This window comes from Peromyscus californicus, unplaced genomic scaffold, assembly GCF_007827085.1.
Source record: "Peromyscus californicus insignis strain IS unplaced genomic scaffold, ASM782708v3 Scaffold_8__1_contigs__length_139910024, whole genome shotgun sequence".
Taxonomy (NCBI): domain Eukaryota; kingdom Metazoa; phylum Chordata; class Mammalia; order Rodentia; family Cricetidae; genus Peromyscus; species Peromyscus californicus.
This window is the reverse complement of record NW_026294606.1, coordinates 116,885,807-116,904,992: the sequence shown is the minus strand read 5'-3', so window position 1 is coordinate 116,904,992 and position 19,186 is coordinate 116,885,807. Positions and strand designations below refer to the sequence as shown.

The window sequence follows — 19,186 nt, the reverse complement described above, 5'->3', positions numbered from 1 at the left end:
TGGGAAGGTGAGGGTGAGAACCTAGTGAGAGCTGACATGGGAAGACTCTCCTTACTGCTGTGTGAATCCCTGCTCAGGGCTAGCAGAGTGTCCTCTCTCTCTCCCATGTGTCTGGACTACATCTGACCCCTGGCTAGAGAGCATGCCCAGGGCCTCAGAATTGGCCAGATCCATAGGGAATGTGAAGATTCCGTGCACTGAAACTGAAAAATGCTCACACTGAAAGAAAGATAATGGAGAGGTCAGTGATGGTCCCTACATCTTAGGGCTGCCTTGGGAATGGAAGGAGTAAATGCATCTAACATGCTTCAAACACTGGCACACCACCAGCACTCAGATGCTGGCCACATATGGATTTACACATGACCCCCCCATTGGTAGGTGAAGACATGGAAGCTCTCCTTCTAAGAAAACACCCCTCCCACGTTTCCCACACTCCTCCCTGACTGAGCTCCCAGCTTGAATCTCCCCTTCTGTACCATGACCCAGTTGGGCCAATGTCACTCCCTGCCCACCCCCAAGATGTCTAAAGCTCTGACACCCAATGTGGTCATTATCATTCACTATGATAATGTAAATGAAGTAACTTTCAGTCTATCCGTTGCGTGTACCACCCTTCCAGGGCTCAGCAGTGGCCACAGGTGGCTCCCGTGGCAGATGACACAGTGGAAGAACACTCTGCCATTGCAAAAGGTTCTGTTAGGCAATTCCAGTCTATAAGTGTATGGAAATTGGCTTATGGTATAGCCCAAGATTCTCTGCAGTCTCTGGCATTCTCCTCCCCTCTCCTCTCCTCTCCTCTCCAGTCTGAAAGGGCTGTAGCTCCCCACTGCCTGGACCTGCCTATGGCAGTGCATGATCCCTATCATCTGAACCAAAGGTCACAACAAAGGGATGCTGTCATGGTGACCTTAGGAAATAGAAACCGAAGAGTCTGATGGATTACGTGACTTGCCAAAGACTGCACAGCCACATGTAGGGGAGACCACATTTGAATAAAGTCTCCCTTAGACCTCAAGCCCTTGCTCCCGCCGCTTCTCCAAGCTGCACCTTGAGTGCCTTCCAGCACTCTCTTTGAGACAAGCTCACCATGAGAGGTGCTGCAGGGTCTTTAGACCCTAGATGCCAGGCAAAGAGGTCCAGTCCATCTGGTCAGGCTCCTGAGCCCAAACTAGTGTGTAATCTGTTCTTTTCAGAGCATCAACCCTACAGGACAAAGATAGCCTGAAGAAAGAAGGACAGAGCCGGAGCCTGGAACTCAGGTACCTCAGCAGGGCCCACTGCCTCCAGAAAATGGTAATAGAGGAAGGGTCCTTTCCCAAGGGAGGAGGAGCAGGCAGGAAGGAATACAGGGAAAGCAGATGGAGAGACAGGGGAAAGGCATGCATGAGCAAATGTGTCAACAAGAGTTCCAGCCGAATGGACCCTTACTATATGTGGGACACTGTGCTCAGAAGTGGCTGGTACTTTGTGGGAAGCCTTTTAGGATGACCCTCATGAATGATGCATATCATTCTACTTGGTAGAGAAAGAAACTGAGTCACAGACAGAGTAAGTGCCTTGAACAAGATCACCCCACCACTTAGAGGTACACAGATCCCAGGTCTGCACCCTCAGGACTCATCTGACTCAGGACAGGAAGGACCATGATTTTTCCCTGATCTCCTCCATTCCCATCCTAGGCTTCAGAAATGTCAGCTCAGGGTCCATGATGCAGAAACCCTGGTGGAGCTATTCCAGAAAGGCCCCAGGCTGGAGGAAGTGGAGTGAGTACCCTGGAAAGCGGGAGACTGGGGGCAGGAACAGCTAGGGAGGCTGGGCAGGGCAGACAAGGTCTCACCTTCATGTGGGGGTGGGGTGTGGTAATGGTTGGCTGACTGCTCAAGAGTCTAGGGACGTCCCAACAGTCAGAACATCTGCCGCTGTCCTGTATCAAGTGCTTAGCTCGGAGCTGTTAGACATGTGTTTTATCGTCTCCTCCTCACTACGATGTAACCACATTTTATAGAGAAGGAAATGAAGGCACAGAGTAAATTTGCTCAAGATCAAACAGGTAGGAACAGCCTAGTCTGAAGTTCCCAGCCCATCCTCATGAGTCCTGCCACTACTTCCATAGCCATCTGCAGAGTGGGACTCCTCCTGCGCTTGGGAAAAGTCTGATGGATTACGTGACTTTTTTTTTTCTTTATTAAGAAATTTTCTACTCACTCCACATACTATCCACAGATCCCCCTCCTCCCTCCTCCTACCCCTCAGCCCTCTTTCCCAAGCCACCCTGCATCCCCACATCCCCCAAATCGAGGTCTCCCATGGGGAGTCAGCAGAGCCCAGCACACTGAGCCTAGGCAGGTCCAAGCCCCTTCCCACTGCACCAAGGCTGTGCAAGGTGTCACACCACAGGCACCGGATTCCCAGAAGCCTGCCCATGCACCAGGGACAGATCCTGATCCCCCTGCCTGGGTGCCCCCCAAACAGTTCGAGCCAAACAACCGTCTTCCGTATCCAGAGGGCCTAGTCCAGTCCCATGGGGGTCCACAGCCACCAGTCCACAGTTCATGGGCTTTCACTAGTGTGGCCGGGGGATGACCCATTCTTTACAGGCTAAAGAAGTTCCCATGATGCCTGGCTCCTGAGCAGGGCCGAAGAACTGGTGGTGGTCGTTTCCTAGTGATAGGAAGGGAGCCCCCACCCCCCCAACAATCACAGGAAGTCCTCTAAACGATGTGAAGGCAGAATGGTGGGGTGCACCAGGTGGTGGTGGCGGCCCTTGCCTTTAATCCCAGCACTCCAGAGGCAGAGGCAGGCAGATGTCTAAGTTAGAGGCCAGCCAGGTCTACAGAGTGAGTTCCAGAACAGTCAGGGATACACAGAGAAACCCTATCTTGAAAAACCAAAAAAGAAAAAAAAAATGGTGGAGTGCTATGAAGTATTTAGGGGTGAGTTGGCCCCACCTCGGAGTGTGGTACATAGGGTGAGGGTTGACTGGGCGATCAACTGTTGGTCCATTACCTTGTTTCATTGGAAGACTGAAGGACAAGATTAACGCATAGCAAATGAGGGTGACCCAGCAGGTAAGTGACAAGTTCACAGGGAGATGCATTTGTCACTGTCTGGCCATCTGAGTTCACTCTCTAGGACCCACGTGACAGAAGGAGCAAATCAACTCCTGCAAGTTGTCCTCTGACGTCCACGTGTGCCCCTCCCCACTACAAAAAATAAACATAATTTTAAAAACGACTAAAAGGTCTGGAGAAATGGCTCAGGGGCTGAGTGCTTGCTGCCCTTCTAGCGGACCTGTCTTCCGTTTCCAGCACCCATGTTGGCAGTTTGCAACTGCCTGTAACTCCAGAGGGATCCAGAGCCTCCTGGCATCCAAGGGACCCACACACGGCAGACTCACACAGACACACATTCACAACGGGATATTTCCAACCCTCTTGCCACCACTGAGCCTGCCCCTCCCTAGCATCCTCACTTGCAACACAACCCCACCCCACCTGGTTAGAGGAATAAACCCTTCTGAGCTACCTGGCTCACCCTCATTGCCAGTCCAACTTAGACACTTTCTTCTCCAAGCTCTTCATCCACTTCCTCTGTTAGAACCTCTCACTTTTCACCTAGTGACCCCATTAGCTTCTGGATCAGTTTTCCCAGCTTCCACCATGGCATTCTCTTCCTGGTAGGGTAGGCTGTGTTTCACTACTGCCTACTCCCTTCACTCCCTCCTTCTGCTCAGGGTAAAGCCCAAATCCTCAAACCCTATGGGACCCAGAAGCCTGCCTCAAACTCCCCAGCCCCTTTCACACTGATACCTTAACTCAGTTTCCAATCTAAACACTGGCTTCCTCTGGATGTTGGTATGTGCCATGCCACAGGGTCTTTGAATGTGCTATTCACACTGCTAGGAACAATCTTCTCAAATCTCTCCCCGATCACTTACCTGTGGAACTCCTGGGATTTCCAGCAAGTAGTTAAACAACAACAACAACAACAAGAAAGCCTCCCTGGCCCTACACTGGGTCAGATATTCTGGAATTATGGAAGTTATCACAAGGAGCGATTATGCATGTTGCAGCATACAGGAACAGGCATAGATGGGACCTTCCAATCAGGCTCTCTGAGTTCAAATCCAAGCCCAACCTTGAACAGGTCTCTTATGTACTCTGTGCCTTGGTTTACTCAGTAGTAAGATGAAGATATACTTGTCCCTGCCACAAGTGTGGAAGTGCCAACGTCATGGGCACGTGTGGAGCTGGCAGCCTATCCCCTTTAGTTTTCATAAAGTGCATTTACGGGAACGATGCTCTGACTAGAGCTGGAGAGGACTGTGAGAGTGTCTCCTCGGTGCCTCTATCTTAGTCTTTCAGGGAACCATCTGGAAGATGAAGGCTGTCGACTTGTGGCAGAAGCTGCTTCACAGCTGCAAATTGCCAAGAAACTGGAGTGAGTTGCACCCCCCCACTGCTGGGTAACAAGAGGGTCTATGGAGAGTCCCATCTGGTCCCTGCCTGTCCCAGTTCTCCGTGTCCACAGTCAGCAAGAGTAGCCCTGATCTGCCCAGCTTCCTCCCTCTCCAGCGAGGTTGGGCTGTTGACTATACCTTGCTCTTGCCCCTGCCCTGAACCACTAGTGGCCTCACCATCTAACTCCCTGCACATGGACAGCACGTCCATGGCACATCTGGCTCACATGCCAGATAGTCCTTGCCACAGCTCTGGGAGGTAGGAGCCTTGCCCTGAGCCAGGGCTAAGGTACTGAGTGGTTGAGTACTCTGCCACTGGGTCATGGCTTTAGGGGACAAAGTGGTGTGTTTGCTTAGGGTGTAGGTGTGGGTTTTTGGAATGGTGAGCCAAGAAAGCAGAGTGTCTAATGGTGCGGCCCTGGGGCAGAAATGGTGTTCGGGTGGGTTGCGTTACGTCTTAGGGTCATTTGGGTTGGGTAAGGAGTGACGAGGTATGGGAAAGTGGTGTGGGTCTCAGCTCTAACTTTGGGTGTCACCCCATAACTTTGAAACCCTGGAAAAGTAATAGAATGTCTCAGTTTCCCCATTTGTAAAATGGAGTTAAAGGAGACCATGTATGCCTGAAAACCCTTGGTAAAGAGCCTACTAGTCAGCTCTCCATAGACTGCAGTTACTACATATACCACAAAACCGAGGCTCGGAGAGAGGAGAACCCAGCGGGGGCAGTACTTATGGGTTAAGCCAGAGAACTTGTTTCTTTGAGTGTGTGTATTTGGGGCGGGGGTGGGGGGTGTCATACATCCCTTGGCTCACATGGCCAGAACTCTTTGAGGAACCCTGCTTGGGGACCCATTTGGGGGGCAGGAGCTGTCTGCCTGCTGACACTGCCTCCCTCTCCTCTCCACAGCCTCAGTGACAATGGCCTCTCCAGGACGGGAGTGACCTATGTGTTGAGAGCCATGAGCACATGTGGGACCCTGGAAGAGCTGCACATCAGGTGGGTGCCCCACAGGGCACCGTCACTGCCCTTTAGCCCTGAACCCCCGAGTTCAGGATCATATTATCATGCCTTCTGAAGCACCCCATATTATTTGTGGCCTCATGCCTTAGGGACCCCCAGAAGCTGCTGCCTGGGCCCTGCCCAGCTGGCACAGTAGTGCAGCCACTGCCAGTACTGTGGGTCTCCTCTGGAGAGCCACCTGGAGCTGGCGGAGCCAGCTGGGAGTGGCAGTTTCAGAAAATGAGGGAACAACCGTCCAGCTCCTTGCTTCAGTTGGTGCAAACTATGCAGTGCCCTCTGTGCCCAGCTCCTGTGAGATCAGGCTGGGCCCTCCCGCTTCAAGCTTCCTTCAGTCCCTTCCCAGCTTCTCCTGAGAACAATTTCCAAGTGACGTGTGACCTCCTGTCGCTCTGGTCCAACCTCAATTCTCTATCAGTATGGGGAGCTGAGGACGTGGGTGAGTGGAAGCCAGTGCAGTTCCCGCTTGGCTGCGAGCCTCGTTCTTGGTTCTCAGCTACATGGAGGGTCTCTATTTTATGTACTCCCCCCCCCCCGCAAAGGGCTGGGGGGAAGCCAGATCTCTCACAAGGTAGATTAGGGTCCTCATTCACTGTGATCACTGAGATGTGCTGCATGTCATGGGAGACAGCACCCATATCCCAAAGCACTCCAAGTATCAGAGGAAACCCCCATCCTATCCCACCGGAGCAGGTGTACTACAACCTGATACACAAACCAGAACAGGAGAACCTGAAGTCTCTGTAGCAGGAAGGCTTCCCACCTCATAGCCTCAGAGGAAGTCACTGGAAGGGGCTAAGCTTGCACAGGTGTGGAGTCTTGGTGGTCCTACCAGGTCAGGGGTAGACAAGGGGTATAACCTCCCGTCCTTTGCTTCTCTCTTTTCCATAGCCTGCTAAGCAACACCGTGGTACTCACATTTGCCCAGGAGCCAAGGGAGCAGGAAAGGAGCTGCAAGAGGTAAGGACCCAGCATCCCTACATTCCTCTGTGGGATGGGACGGCGCCCTCCCTGACCCAGGGAGACCTTGACAAGAACTCACAAAGTGGGGCTGGAGATGTAGCTCAGTAGTGTTTGTCTAATATTGCATGAGACCCAGGGCTCAATTCCCAGCATCGCACAAATCACACATGGCGCCTAAGATACATGAGACCCTATCTCAAAAAGTGAAAAAGAATTCACCAAGAGTCGGGCCGTGAGCAGCCTTGGCAGGAGACATGAGTCTGACGAGGAAGGAGCAGAGGGCAAACTACTGGGAGCCCAGTGATGTCGGATCTGGTGATATGCCAGGCTAGACTGGGATAGCTAGACAATTATTCATGGGAAACTTGGGGTTTTAGCCTAAATATGGAGAGTAGCCTGGCGCAGAGCTCTGATATGGCCAGAACTTCTGTCTTCCTTTGGCACAAGGACCATTCAAAGGGGTGTCTGCATCCCTCCTTCAAGTGACTTCCAGGACATGGCTAGAGGCTTCGCTCTGCGCCATGTGTCTACCCACAAGCTATGGCACAGGGTCTGAACTCGGAAGGTTGGTAGGAGGAGCTCCACCGTCTCCAATGAGGATAATGACAATAATATTAATGGTGACAGTAACCAGGTGAATTGAGCATTTCCTCATGTGTGCAGCAAGTGCTAGACTGAGACAACTCACACATGCCGAATTAGTCCCAGAAAGAGGCCAGTCCCAGGTCATATATCAGATTAAAATCACACCGACCCCGGCGAAGCACAGAGATTCAAAGCTGGACAGTGAGTTTGGGGATGGATCCTGGAGCCAGAGGCAAGAAGCTCAGCCTGGCCTTGCTGTGTGTCCTCCAGGGATGCACCGCTTACCAGCTTTTTGTCTCCTGTGGCCTCTGAGATGTCCCAGAGCTCTCGAAGGATCAGGTATGGTAATAGTCTCACAGGCTTGCTGGAGGACACCACAACTTGCTGTGTCAAGGAGTTACGGCCTGGCAACTTCTTGTTCCCTACACAGCCCACCCCTCTGCCACCTCCCACTGTCTGGGCAGTCCCGCCCCATAGCTCCCTGAACCCTGGGCTGGGGAGACTCCGAAGGGAGAAAAGAGGAGCCATGAGCCTCTGGTCCCCAATTCTGGGCCTCAGCCTGGGCTCACCTCAGCCCTGCATGTTCCCACCTACACTGTCTTCCTTTTGCTCTCCTGCCTGCCTGCCTGTCTGTCTGTCTGTCTGTTTCTCTACAGCACTTAGTCTTATCTCTCATTTGTCTCTTTGCTTTGTCTATCTGTCTCTGTCACTGTTTCTCTTTGTCTCTGCCTCTCTCTGTCTCTGTCTCTGCCTGTGTCTCTCTCTCTCTAACTATCTCTGTTGCTGTCTCTACTTGTCTGTCTCTATCTATCTACTGTCTCTATCACTGTCTCCACTTACCTCTCGCTCTTTCCCTCTCATCCCCAGCCCTATGCTGTGCTCTTTTCGGCGTGCCGTGGTTCAGTCCTCCTGTCTATCCCAATGTCGTGTTCCACGATCCCTCCCGTCTGCCCGCCCGCCTCTCTGCCTGGCTCTGGGGTTGGGGACAGCTTTGCCCTGGATCCAGTGTCCAGTGGTCACTGCAGTGCTGTGGGTCTGGTCCCTTGTAGGCTGACACACTGTGGCTTCCTGGCCAAGCACGCAGACAGGCTCTGCGGGGCACTGAGCGCCAACTGCCAGCTCCACCGCCTGGATCACCTTGAGTGAGCACCTGCATCCAGGAAGGCGGGGGGGGGGGGGGGGGGGGAAGGGAGGGGGCAGCAGAGGCTGGTTGGTGACAGAATACAGGTGTCCTGTTTTGAAGCCTTTGGTCCGTAGCTTTCCTTTTCCACTAACATCAGAGACCTGGGAGAAAGTGACTTTCTCTCCAAGCATACATCCCACACTGGTACCCTTTGCAGCCTCCCTGGCTCCTAGAAGACCACAAATCTTGGAAAGAATACTGGGGGGGCGGGGAGAGTGGTGTGCCCCATGTATGATGTGCAGAAACTTAACCTAGTGCTTAGATTGGGGTCCCTGGTCCTGAGAACAGCTGGGTGACCACACTGTTATGAAAGCAGAACCTACCCCACCCTCCACTAATCTCTTCTCCTTCCTTTCCAGCCTATCAGACAACTCTCTGGGGGACGAAGGGGTGGCCCTACTAGCCCAGCTGCTCCCAGGACTGAGTCCCCTGAAGTCCTTGAAGTAAGCAACTAACCACCCCCCAGGCCTCTGAGTTGCCATCAGTGGGAGGGTTTGTTCTGGGTTCAGTAAAGATGTAACCAGGTAGTGCATACGAACCCCTTTCCTCCAGCACCACACAGGCAAATGCTCGGCAGGGGCCCAGCTCGTGCTCTGCTCACCCTGGCTTGACTAAGCTCTGACTCTCCTCACGGAGCTCAGTGCTCTAGCTTCTGCTTCCGGCCTTCTCCACGAAGTCAGCATGTCTCTCCATGGGCTCCCAAGGCACCTGGGCTATGCAGGTCCCTGTAGTACGAGGGGATCGTGGGTTTCTATGGGAAGCAAGTGAAAGCATGAGGAAGCCTTAAGTGATGAACAGCCGCCAGCAGCCGTTCTAGCACCCGGTTACGGAGAGAGGCGGCTTGATGAAACTTGGTCTGAGTGGACAGAGAGGAGTTATGCTGGAGAAGACACCAAGCAAGGTGTCTAGGGCAACCCAAGTGTTCTGATGACTTGATAGGGAGGAGCGAGGCATCCGGCGTGGAAGGAAGACCTTGGCAACAAGCCAAGATCCCCCACACACTGCCTGCAGCCAACCACATTCCCGAACAAAGGCCTCGGGCGTTCTTGGCTCTCATAGCGCCCTCCTGTTCCCAAGCTTTCTTGGGCAGAAATGAGAGGATCCCGTGAAAGAAGCTGCAGGCCCTGGGGTCTGGCTCTCTGTGCTGCCCATGCGCTGTGTGGCCTTGGGAAGTTATGGCATAAACTGAAGCTCCTGGTTGGATCAGTAAATGCATAAGAATCAACTGTAGTCTCTGCCTGGGGTTCTCATCTCTGGGATGAGACCTGTGGCCCAGGGCCTTTCTTGCTAGAATACTGTGTTCTGAGGAGGCTGGCAGAGAAAGAAGGTCGCCTCTGATCCTGGGGAGAGGGGGACAGCTAGGGGTGCTTACAGGCAGGAAGGGGGCCTTTCTTTTGCAGACAATGACATGCAGGTTGAATTTGCTGGCAGATTCTTGTGGGTGTCCTTAACCTGGGTGACAAGGTACCTGTGAGGAGCACCCTGGGTCCCAGTGGTGCTTACATGGCAAATAAAAACCCCATGACAGGTGGACAGAGACTATGAGAAGAGACATCTTTGTTCTTGCTTCAGGATGGGAGTCCCCTCCCCATTTTTATCTCACCCTGAAAGTCACCCTTCCTTTAACGGGTGGAGAAGTAGAGCTCAGGGGTGCTCTGGGTTCCAATCTTAGCTTGGTCACCAATGCAGCTTGTCACTTGAGCAAGTTCCTGCCTGTCTAGATCATCTCGGCTGTGCGGTGGAGTTGGAGGGTTACTCGCTGGTCACCTGGGGCTCAACGGGATCTGTCGTCTGCTGTCAGAGACACTCCCATCCCTGGCCCTGTGCTCTGACATGCAGAGGGCATGTCTGAGTCCACGATGGCTTCACCCTTGTCACCTGTATGCTCCTCAGCCTCAGCAGGAATGGTGTGTCCCTGGACGCTGTGTTTGGCTTAATCCCATGCATGTCTTCCGTTCCGTGGGTGTTCCACCTAGATGTCAGGTGAGTGACTGCCCTGTCCCCTCCCCTCTCCCCCTCATCAGTTCCCGCTGAGGCCCCTCTTTTACAGGTCGCCCTGGGTCTTAGGTGATACCAGGTGCAGTGAGCATGTGCTAGGAGTGAGTGCATGGAATGAAGAATGAATGAATGAATGAATGAATGAATGAATGAATGAATGAGTGAAAATTGTGACCACATGGTCCCAGAAACAATCAAATTTCTCCAGGTTCTCCGTGGGACAAAAGTCTTTCAATTCTTGCTTACTCTCCAGATGGCCCTTAGACACTCCTAAGCAAGCTGGGAGCTGGCTGGTGGCCTTTGGGGCTCAGGAACTAGCCTAACTGTGGCATCTCCAGAACTGATGAAGCTGGGAAGGAAGGCATCAGCCACCTCACAGCCCTGAATCCCTCCACGCAGAAAGCCCATAGTCTCGGGAGCACTTTGCCCCATTCCTCCTTCCCCGCGAACCCTAAGAATAAAGGTGTGGTGGCAGGTGGACAAGCTTGGTGTGTGTCCTTAACATTCTTAGTGCCTTTAGTCCTCATTTGGATAAAACGCTGAAGCCTGCCTTCTCTCCTGGTTCACCACCAGAGGGCGCCGAAATAATGGTCCTTGAGCCCTGCAAGAGTCTTGGATCACCATAGCGGTCATTTGATCCATTGTTATTATATTCTCTGAGTGGCATCCCACCTCCAGATCCCTAAGCCCTTCTGGGGAGGGGACCCTTCGCCTTTCTCAACCGGCTGCCTCCTCTTCACTTTCAGCCTTGAGAGTGACCACATCCTCCTTCGAGGAGCTGGGACTGACAGGTGAGGAGAAGTCTGGGTGGTCTGGCTTGCCTGTGGCTCTGATTCCCGCTTTCTGTGGATGCCCCATCTCCATCCTGACACACACACTCATGCCCAAGAATGCCCCCCAGGTCTGGTTTGGTCTCTGGGGCAGCTGCACTATCTAATCTGCAAGTCCCTGAGAAGCCAGGATAACTCCTTAAAAATAAACCAACTTAGCCCTTCACAGATGCTCCCAGCTGCCCCCTAGTGGTAAAAGGCGTCATGGCCTTGACCCTTGGGGGCTGTCCTCAGAGTGGGACCTAAGGAGGGGCTGGGCAGTGATCTCACCACAGCTCATGTGCCAGGCAGTCTGAAGCCAGGCTAGTCCTTGGCTAGATGCTCTTGGTTCCCAAACTGAGGTCTCTGTGGAGAGCCTCTGGGATCCGAAGGCAAAAGAATTGAGAAACAGGGAGGCAGATGTGTGCTCCTGTCCAGTTGGCGGTCAGGGGAGGGACTCTATTCTGTCTCCACTTACCTGGCTGCGGCCTGACCTGGACTGCTGATTTTCTTTGCTCTAGCTTCCTTTTCGAGAGTTTCAGTTTCCCCACCTGAGCAATGAGGGGCCTGGCTGGGGTCAAATCTCCAGAATCCCGTCCAGTTCTGCCTCTAGGTGTGGAAGTCCTGAGGGTGTGGGAGTCACTCGGGTGTGGTTCAAGCTGTTTCCTCCCTCCAAGGGATGCCCTAGCTGGCAGATGTGGACCGGAGTTCCCGGCTGGAGCCCCGGAACTGGAGTTCAGTCCGCGCTACAGCTCCAGGAGCTTCTGGTACTGTATCCCACTTTTGTTCAGGGGTTAAGGAATGGGCAGAGCCAGGAAGTCAGGGCTATAAATTAAGGTGGAGGGAAGAGAGTTTGAGAGATGGGAAAAGAAAGAGTCGCGATACAGAGGCCAGCGCTGGGGGCTGCTGGGCCCTTTGGGTCACCTCAGTGGGGCCTAGGCCTGAATTCTCCTTACAGAGGACGTCGTAGATGTGAAACACACTGGAAACCCAGCCATTCCCTGCCCTGGCTTGCCATCTGCTTTTGAGACTTTCATTTCACACCCCGGAAAAGTATGGTCTGGGTAACTCCCAACTGTACCACAAGGGGCTATAAGACGCTTCTGAACCCTGACATTCTCCCCGAGGAGATACCTAAGTGGGCGTCAACAGAGCTACTCAGAGAAAAGTTGTCATGCCCCAGGGAGGAGAGACAAGGAGCAAAAGCCAGGGTGAGGGCATGTCGGGAAGCACTGCAGTGTAGCCCAAGAGCGCAGCAGGAGAGCCTGGGCAGGGCATTCGTCTTTTGCTTAAGGCCACTAGGGGGCCACTGAAGGTTTGAAGCAGTGGAGAGGCCCCATTAGACTGCGGTATTGAAAATAAGACATAGACTGGAGGAGTGACCCAGCAGTTAAGAGCACTTGCTGCTCTTGCAGAGGACCTGGGTTCGGTTCCCAGTGCCCACACGGCAGCTCACAACCATCAATAACTGCAGTTCTAGGGGGTCCGACACCCTCTTCCATGGGCGCCAGGCATGTACTTGGTGCATGTATATACATGCAGGCAAAACACATTTTAACACGTTAGAAAGATAAGACCCTTGGAGGGTGATGAAGGATAATGAGATCAAGAGTGGAAACCAGGCGGTAGTAAGGGATCCAAGCGAGTGGCGATGGCGTCTGGGCTCAGGCAGAGGCACTGGATGGAAAGGCCTTGATCCACATGGAGCAGCTTTCATGTGGATGTCATAATGGTGGGCACAGGAAGGGGCTGTAGGAGAGCTTGGGGAGGGGAGTGTGCCCTGCAGAGCACAGGAGAGGAGCCTGAGGCCTGCAGTTCTGGGGGAGGGTATACTCTAATCCTCTACCCTGTCCCCTGTCCCTTCTCAGCCTTCAGGGGTGTCAGCTGGAACCCCGGAGCCTTGCCTGTCTCTGTGCCACCCTGGAGAAGTGCCCAGGGCCTCTGGAAGTCCAGTAAGTGACAAGACCCATCCCTGAGGGACAGTGTGGGTTGCTGTGCAGAAACCCGGCAGAGGGCTTACAGGGAGGACTTGAATCTTTCCTGGCCTTCTTTCACCAGACCCATCAGCCCCACCCTGGGAGTTATGAGACCCACTGAAGGTCAGCCATCTCCCAGGAGCCCTAGCCTCAAGTACTGGGATGCATGGGGTCCTGTTCCAGAGCCCCACCCAAGTCTCTCCCCCATCCTGCGTCTAGGGCTAAACTCATCACCTTTGAGGCCCTCCCTTGTCCCTGGACTTGCTCACCCACTTCAGAACAGCCAGGTCTGTGGCCAGAGACCAATCCCATAACCAGGAGTTACTCAGCTGCTGGAAGCCAGCTGACTCTGGCTTTTAAGTCCCTGGGCCTCAGTTTCTGCTTCCATGGAACGGATAGTGAGCCTTCCCTTGAGAATCAGTGTTGTGATTCTTCTACAAAAGTAACCTTTAAAGGACTCCAGGCTGGAGCCCCCTCACTAAACAAGCGCTCCCCTCTCTGAATCATGATGCCATTTGTCACAGTCCAGTCCTCTTCTTGCTCACTGTATGCTCCGGTTTTTTACTTTCTGATTGCATAGTTTTTATCCAGGATGCTCGGGTCTGGGAGGGTTTTGGATTTTGGAATTTTCTTTAGATTTTGGAATGTTTGCATATGCAGAATGAGGTACCTTGGAAAAGGGAATCGGGTCTAAACACAAATTCATTTGTTTCATGTAAGCCCTGTGCCCATAACCTTCAAGTCAAATTCAGTGTCTATAATGAGCCTGCACTTGGGGGCTGGGACCTGTCAGGACTGGAATTTTCCGCTTGCAGTGTGGTGTCAGTGCTCAAACTATTTCAGAGTTTGGATTCTGGATTTTCAGATTAGGGCCACTCTGCCTAGGTCTGCAGTCTGAGGCGGGTGCAGCCTACAGTCACACCAGGCTCACATCTGCCTTCCCAGTTGGCAACAGCCTCGTGTCCTGACCTCTGGCTCCACCTCAAATCGGTATCAGCCCTTTGGACAAGATAATCCATGTAGACCCCAGCGTGTGTTTCCTATGCTCTTCTCCATGGCCAACACACCGGGACGGAGGGGTTTGCATTGTTTGACAAGAGGAGACCTGGCCATGCGAGATCTCCCTGCATCTAGTTACTGTTCAGTGACAGTGACAGTGTGGCTTTCCCTGAGGGTCAAGTCATGTGAGGCCAATTCATTAAAAACATTTTATTACATTTTGTTCATTTATGATGTGGGGCGGGAGCGTATGTACATACTGCAGCCTGTGTGGGGAGGTCAGAGGGGGAGTTTCAGGAGTCAATTCCCAGGGGTTGATTTCAGGCGTGATGACAAGGGCCTTACCCGCTGAGCCATCCCGCCAGTCCTTGGTTCATTTTTTTAAAGGTTATTATATTTATTTTGTGTACATATGTGGGTGTGCATGTCATGATGCTTCTGTGGAAGTCCGAGCAGCTCACAGCTCACAGTTATCGGTTCTCGCCTCATGGTGTAGATCCCAGGGAGCCATCTCCCATCTCACTGGCCCTCAATTGGTTAACAAACCCCTTTAGAGTAATTTTAGACTGTGTTGCAAAAAAGTTGCAGAGTGCAGAGAGTCAGCGTCTCTTGTTACATAGTGTCGGTCACAGTGAGGAAACCACCCGTGACAGACAGCTGTTGACTGGACTTTTATCGCTCTTTCCACCGAGACAGAACTCTGCACCCCCAGTGCGGTCCAGAGTTGCTTCTCAGTCTCCCCTCTCCCTGGAAGCTTGCGGTTCTTTCTTTGTTTTCCATGTCCTCCTTGGTTTGGAGGGCCCCCAGGCAGGTATTTGCTGGTTGAGTTTGGCTGGTTTTCTCCAGGTCTGGACTTGGGGGAAGCATCCACCAGCCCAGCTACCTCATGGTGTCGCTTTAGCGCGGCATGTTGTCATGCTTACATCGCCTTTGACCACCTGACCACGGCTGTCTGTCACACTTCCTCACTGTGAGGATACTTTGTCATTTAAACAGCTCTTTTACTCTAGAGACAGATGGCATATATAAAATTAGAGAGAATGAAGGAACTTAGGTACTCCCCTCTCTCCCAGGAGTGACAGGCTCCTAACCTGCCCCCCTCCCTGTACACCACAGCCCACAGCTGAGCACAGTGGCACCTGCCTGCCATCCCAACACTCAGGACTGAGGCAGGAGTATTGGGAACGTAAGGCCAGACTGGGCCGCACAGCTGGCTCCAGACCGGTTAATTACACAATGACACCCTGTCCCAAAACAAAACAACAAAACTTCTCGTGCACACACGTGTATGCATACATGTACAAACACATGCATACATGCTCAGTGATTTTGAAGTAGTTTCCAGACACTTTATAGTTTTATTTGTAAATACTCTTTTATATTTAGGGTTTTGTTTTGTTTTTGTTTGTTTGTTTGGTTTTGGGGTTTTTTGTTGTTGTTGCTGTTGTTGTTGTTTTTGGGTTTTTCAAGACAGGGTTTCTCTGTGCAGCTTTGTGCCTTTCCTGGAACTCACTCTGTAGCCCAGGCTGGCCTCGAACTCACAGAGATCCACCTGCCTCTGCTTCCCGAGTGCTGGGAGTAAAGGCGTGCACCACCACTGCCCGGCACTTAAGTTTTTTTGTTTTTTGTTTTTATTTTTTGTTTTTTCGAGACAGGGTTTCTCTGTGTAGTTTTGGTGCCTGTCCTGGATCTCACTCTGTAGACCAGGCTGGCCTCAAACTCACAGAGAGTGCTGGGATTAAAGGCCTGCACCACCACCGCCCAGCCTTAAGCTTTTTTAAGACAAAGTCTTACTGTGTAGCACTAGCTGGCCTGAAACTCACTTTGTAGACCAGAATGGCCTTGAAATCACTCTCAAGTGCTAGGATTAAAGGTGTGCCCCATCATGCTCTGCACTCTTATTTTAATGTAACCACAAAAATATTATCAGACAAACCTCAAATATTAATAATGATGCCCTGCAATCATCAAATACATCATTCAGTACTCAGTGGCCTGCCTGGGGTGTTTGTGCAGAGTGTTTGCCTCTCAATGCCTTTGCACCTTGGCCATCTGTAGCAGGATGCTGAAAACCCATTCAGGTTTGTACAGACAGGCTATACCAGGCATTCCTGTGGTGTCACAGCAATGCTTCCCAAAGCACTTCAGCATTGTGTACCTGTTAAGCACCTACTGAATACCAGGCCATGGGTTACACAGGGCTAGGAGCTGCAGACCTTTCCCATGCTTCATAAGAAAGACAGGCAGAGCTGGGGGTACGGAAAATAAGTAGTATCTCAGGGTCCCCTCCCCCAGCATCAATTGGCTGACCTGGGACTCCCTTAGAGGTCAGGAAGGGTGATCAGTTCCCCTGCTGCAGGCCCACTTCCTTCTCTACCTGCTGGTGGACCTGTGATAAGTTGGAATGGGTCGTGTGTCTATTGCTTTAAAAATGTGTGTAGACCCAGAGGCTGTGGACTAGGGATGTGGGGAAGCCCCACATGGGGAGGTGCTGTACAAAGAGCTCCTTCAGTGAAGGCCCCACTCAGACACTGCCCTGGGTCCTGGCCAGACCAGGCCAGAAAGAGCTAGTCTGAGCCTGAAGCCGGGCTCCGTTAGAGGTACTCAGCTTCAGACCACAGGCTGCTCCTGCCCCTCCACTCCTCACCCACATCAATGCTGTCCTACCCTCTCCTCCCAGCCAACCAATGAGTACAGCGGGATTGAGGCCAGAAGCCTTCAGGCACAAAGGGAAAGGGACAGAGGAGAGAGTGTAGGGTTGGGTAGAGGGGTGAAGGCAGGAGGGAGACACAGCCCAAAGGGCTCTGGGGACAGCAAGTGACTCCAGACCTAGTGGAGGGCCCTGGGATTCTCCACATATTCAGGACACACAGTGGCCCGAGGATCGGTGCTTGGACTGTCTCCTGTGTCTGTGGATCTCTCATGTTATCTGTGCCCTCGATGCGGTGATTGGTGGGTTTGGATGGGCCGCAGAAACACACATCTCTCCAGTTCCACCTGCTTCATTACTGCTGTGGTGGAGGTAGTTGATGACCCCTCCACTCACAACTCTGCTAGTCTGTGAAGTTTGTGGAGAGAGTCTCCTAGACCAGGAGTCCCTTGGAAATCCAAAATGCCCAGCAGCTTGTTAAAGCCGCACAGAACAATTTCATTTGCTCCATCTAATGTTTCTAAGATGTGTCTGACCTGACCCAGTCTTGAGAGGGGATGCTGTCAGCAACACATGTCATCTCATCTCCTGAGGGTTCCGACTGTAAAGCTGTGCTGCCCACTTTCTAGAAGGTTCTCCCACCTCATTCAAATCCTTTGCTTCACAGCTTGTCCTGCAAGACCCTGAGTGATGAGAGCCTGAAGACCCTGCTAGAGTGCCTGCCCAAGCTGCCCCAGCTCAGCCTGCTGCAGTAAGTCTGGATTTCCAGTCCTTCTGTCCAGCTGAGCACGTCCCCCAGGCTCTGTGTGACAGGGCTGTCCTTCTTATCCCCTCCTCCTCTCCTCTTTCCCACCACTACATCTATTCACCCCTCACATCTGAGACCCAGATCATCCAGTGTCACCCTGGTTCTTTGTCTCCTGGGGATCTCAGTTTTGTGTTCTGACAATGGGGTTCACATCCCAGATCTTGCTCTAGGTTGGGACTCAAATAGGCCATGTGCTCAGAAGCTCATGAAGCATGGGAGGGGTGTGGCCAAGAGTCCATCATGCGTCTGCTGCCTATGGGAAGGTCACCTACCCCTACAAAGGGCCCAAGCAGATGTAGGCCATGTATATGTCACATGCCATGTTTCTAAAGGTCACCCTCTAACTCTGTCAAAGGGAGGAATTTAAGCCACATCCATCAAAGTATTTAAAACTCAGTTTTCTAATTTCAGTGCAGACTGGTTAGAATTTAAAAAGGATTTACTTTAAATATGCTTCTAGCAGAGGGTGTTGGGGAAAAACATCCACAGCTGAGATGGAAAAAAAAATACAACAGGAAATTAAATCATAGCATTAATAGCGGCACCAAGAGCACCGAGGCTGAGCTCTGGACATGTCCAAGACTGCTTACATTGCCTCTGGGCCCTGGCTTCTCTTCTGATCCTGTGCAGAGTGGGGAGGGAGACATGCAGATGTGAGATGTCAGAGACGGGATGATTAGTCACACAGCGTCGGCCCGATTCTGCCTTTGGGCCCTTGTTTCATTTGACTCACCCTCACTGCTGTTGACTAGGCACTGCCTGGGGAGCTGTGGGCACGGGAAATTAAAGCAAATGACGAGGCCCTTGCCTTCTTGGTGCTTGCCAAGCAAGGAGCACAGTGACATCAAATGATACAGCCGGGTGGCATCAGACAGAACCCGAGCCCTGGGGAGGCTGAGGCAAGAAGATCCCAAGTTCTTGGTTAGCCTGGCCACAGAGTGAAATCCTGCCTCAGACAGAGACAGAGAGAGACAGAGAGAGACAGAGACAGAGAGAGAGGGGCCTAAACCAAACAATGTGTGGATGTAATCAATGACAAGGTGCTCTTCTCTGGGTGGTAAGGGGCTGGAGAGCTGACAAAGATGTAGTTGTCTCAGTCAGGGTTTCTGTTGCTGTGAAGAGACACCATGACCACAGCAACTCATAAAGAAAACACTTAATTGGGGTGTCTCGCTTACAGTTTCAGAGGTTCGGTCCACTATCATCACAATGGGGAGCATGGCAGCGTGCAGGCGGTAGTAGCTGAGAGCTCTACATCTTGCAGGCAACAGGAAGTCAACCGAAACACTGGACAGTGTCCTGAGCATAGGAAACCTCAAAGCCTGCCCCCACAGTGACACACTTCCTCCAACAAAGCCATGTCTACTCCAACAAAGCCACACCTCCTAATAGTGCCCCTCCTTGTGAGGTTATGGGGACCAGTTACATTCAAACACCACAGTGGGCGTAATCAGGACAGCCACCACCAAGACGACAGAGATCTGGCTTCGGGAGCTTGTCAAGGGCAGGGAACTACATTCCAGAAGGGGAACAGCATGTCTGCAGCCTGGAAGCACAACTAGCTTGATGGGTTACAGGAACAGCCTGGATCCGCATGAGAACAGAGCCACGGGCTCACAGGAAGAAGCCAGGAGACAAGATGGAGGGAGAAGTCAGGGCTGGTCACAGGACCTGGGAGCCAGAGAGAGGGTTTGGGTTTTCACTCCCAGGAATTTGAAAGACAGATGAGTGGTTT

At 52.3% G+C, this 19,186-nt stretch overlaps 1 protein-coding gene across 1 annotated transcript in view; it reads left to right on the top strand.

The window, feature by feature from the left end:
• The window catches only part of Nlrc5 (NLR family CARD domain containing 5), an 81,077-nt gene that overhangs the window by 33,037 nt on the left and 28,854 nt on the right, over window positions 1-19,186 (top strand). The window contains exons 12-24 of the mRNA XM_052728863.1: window positions 1,197-1,262; window positions 1,683-1,766; window positions 4,360-4,443; window positions 5,370-5,459; window positions 6,372-6,440; window positions 7,299-7,367; window positions 8,078-8,170; window positions 8,571-8,654; window positions 10,105-10,194; window positions 10,956-11,000; window positions 11,696-11,785; window positions 12,887-12,970; window positions 17,311-17,394. Coding sequence (XP_052584823.1) covers window positions 1,197-1,262; window positions 1,683-1,766; window positions 4,360-4,443; window positions 5,370-5,459; window positions 6,372-6,440; window positions 7,299-7,367; window positions 8,078-8,170; window positions 8,571-8,654; window positions 10,105-10,194; window positions 10,956-11,000; window positions 11,696-11,785; window positions 12,887-12,970; window positions 17,311-17,394 — 1,032 coding nt within the window. The remainder of the gene's footprint in view (window positions 1-1,196; window positions 1,263-1,682; window positions 1,767-4,359; window positions 4,444-5,369; window positions 5,460-6,371; window positions 6,441-7,298; window positions 7,368-8,077; window positions 8,171-8,570; window positions 8,655-10,104; window positions 10,195-10,955; window positions 11,001-11,695; window positions 11,786-12,886; window positions 12,971-17,310; window positions 17,395-19,186) is intronic.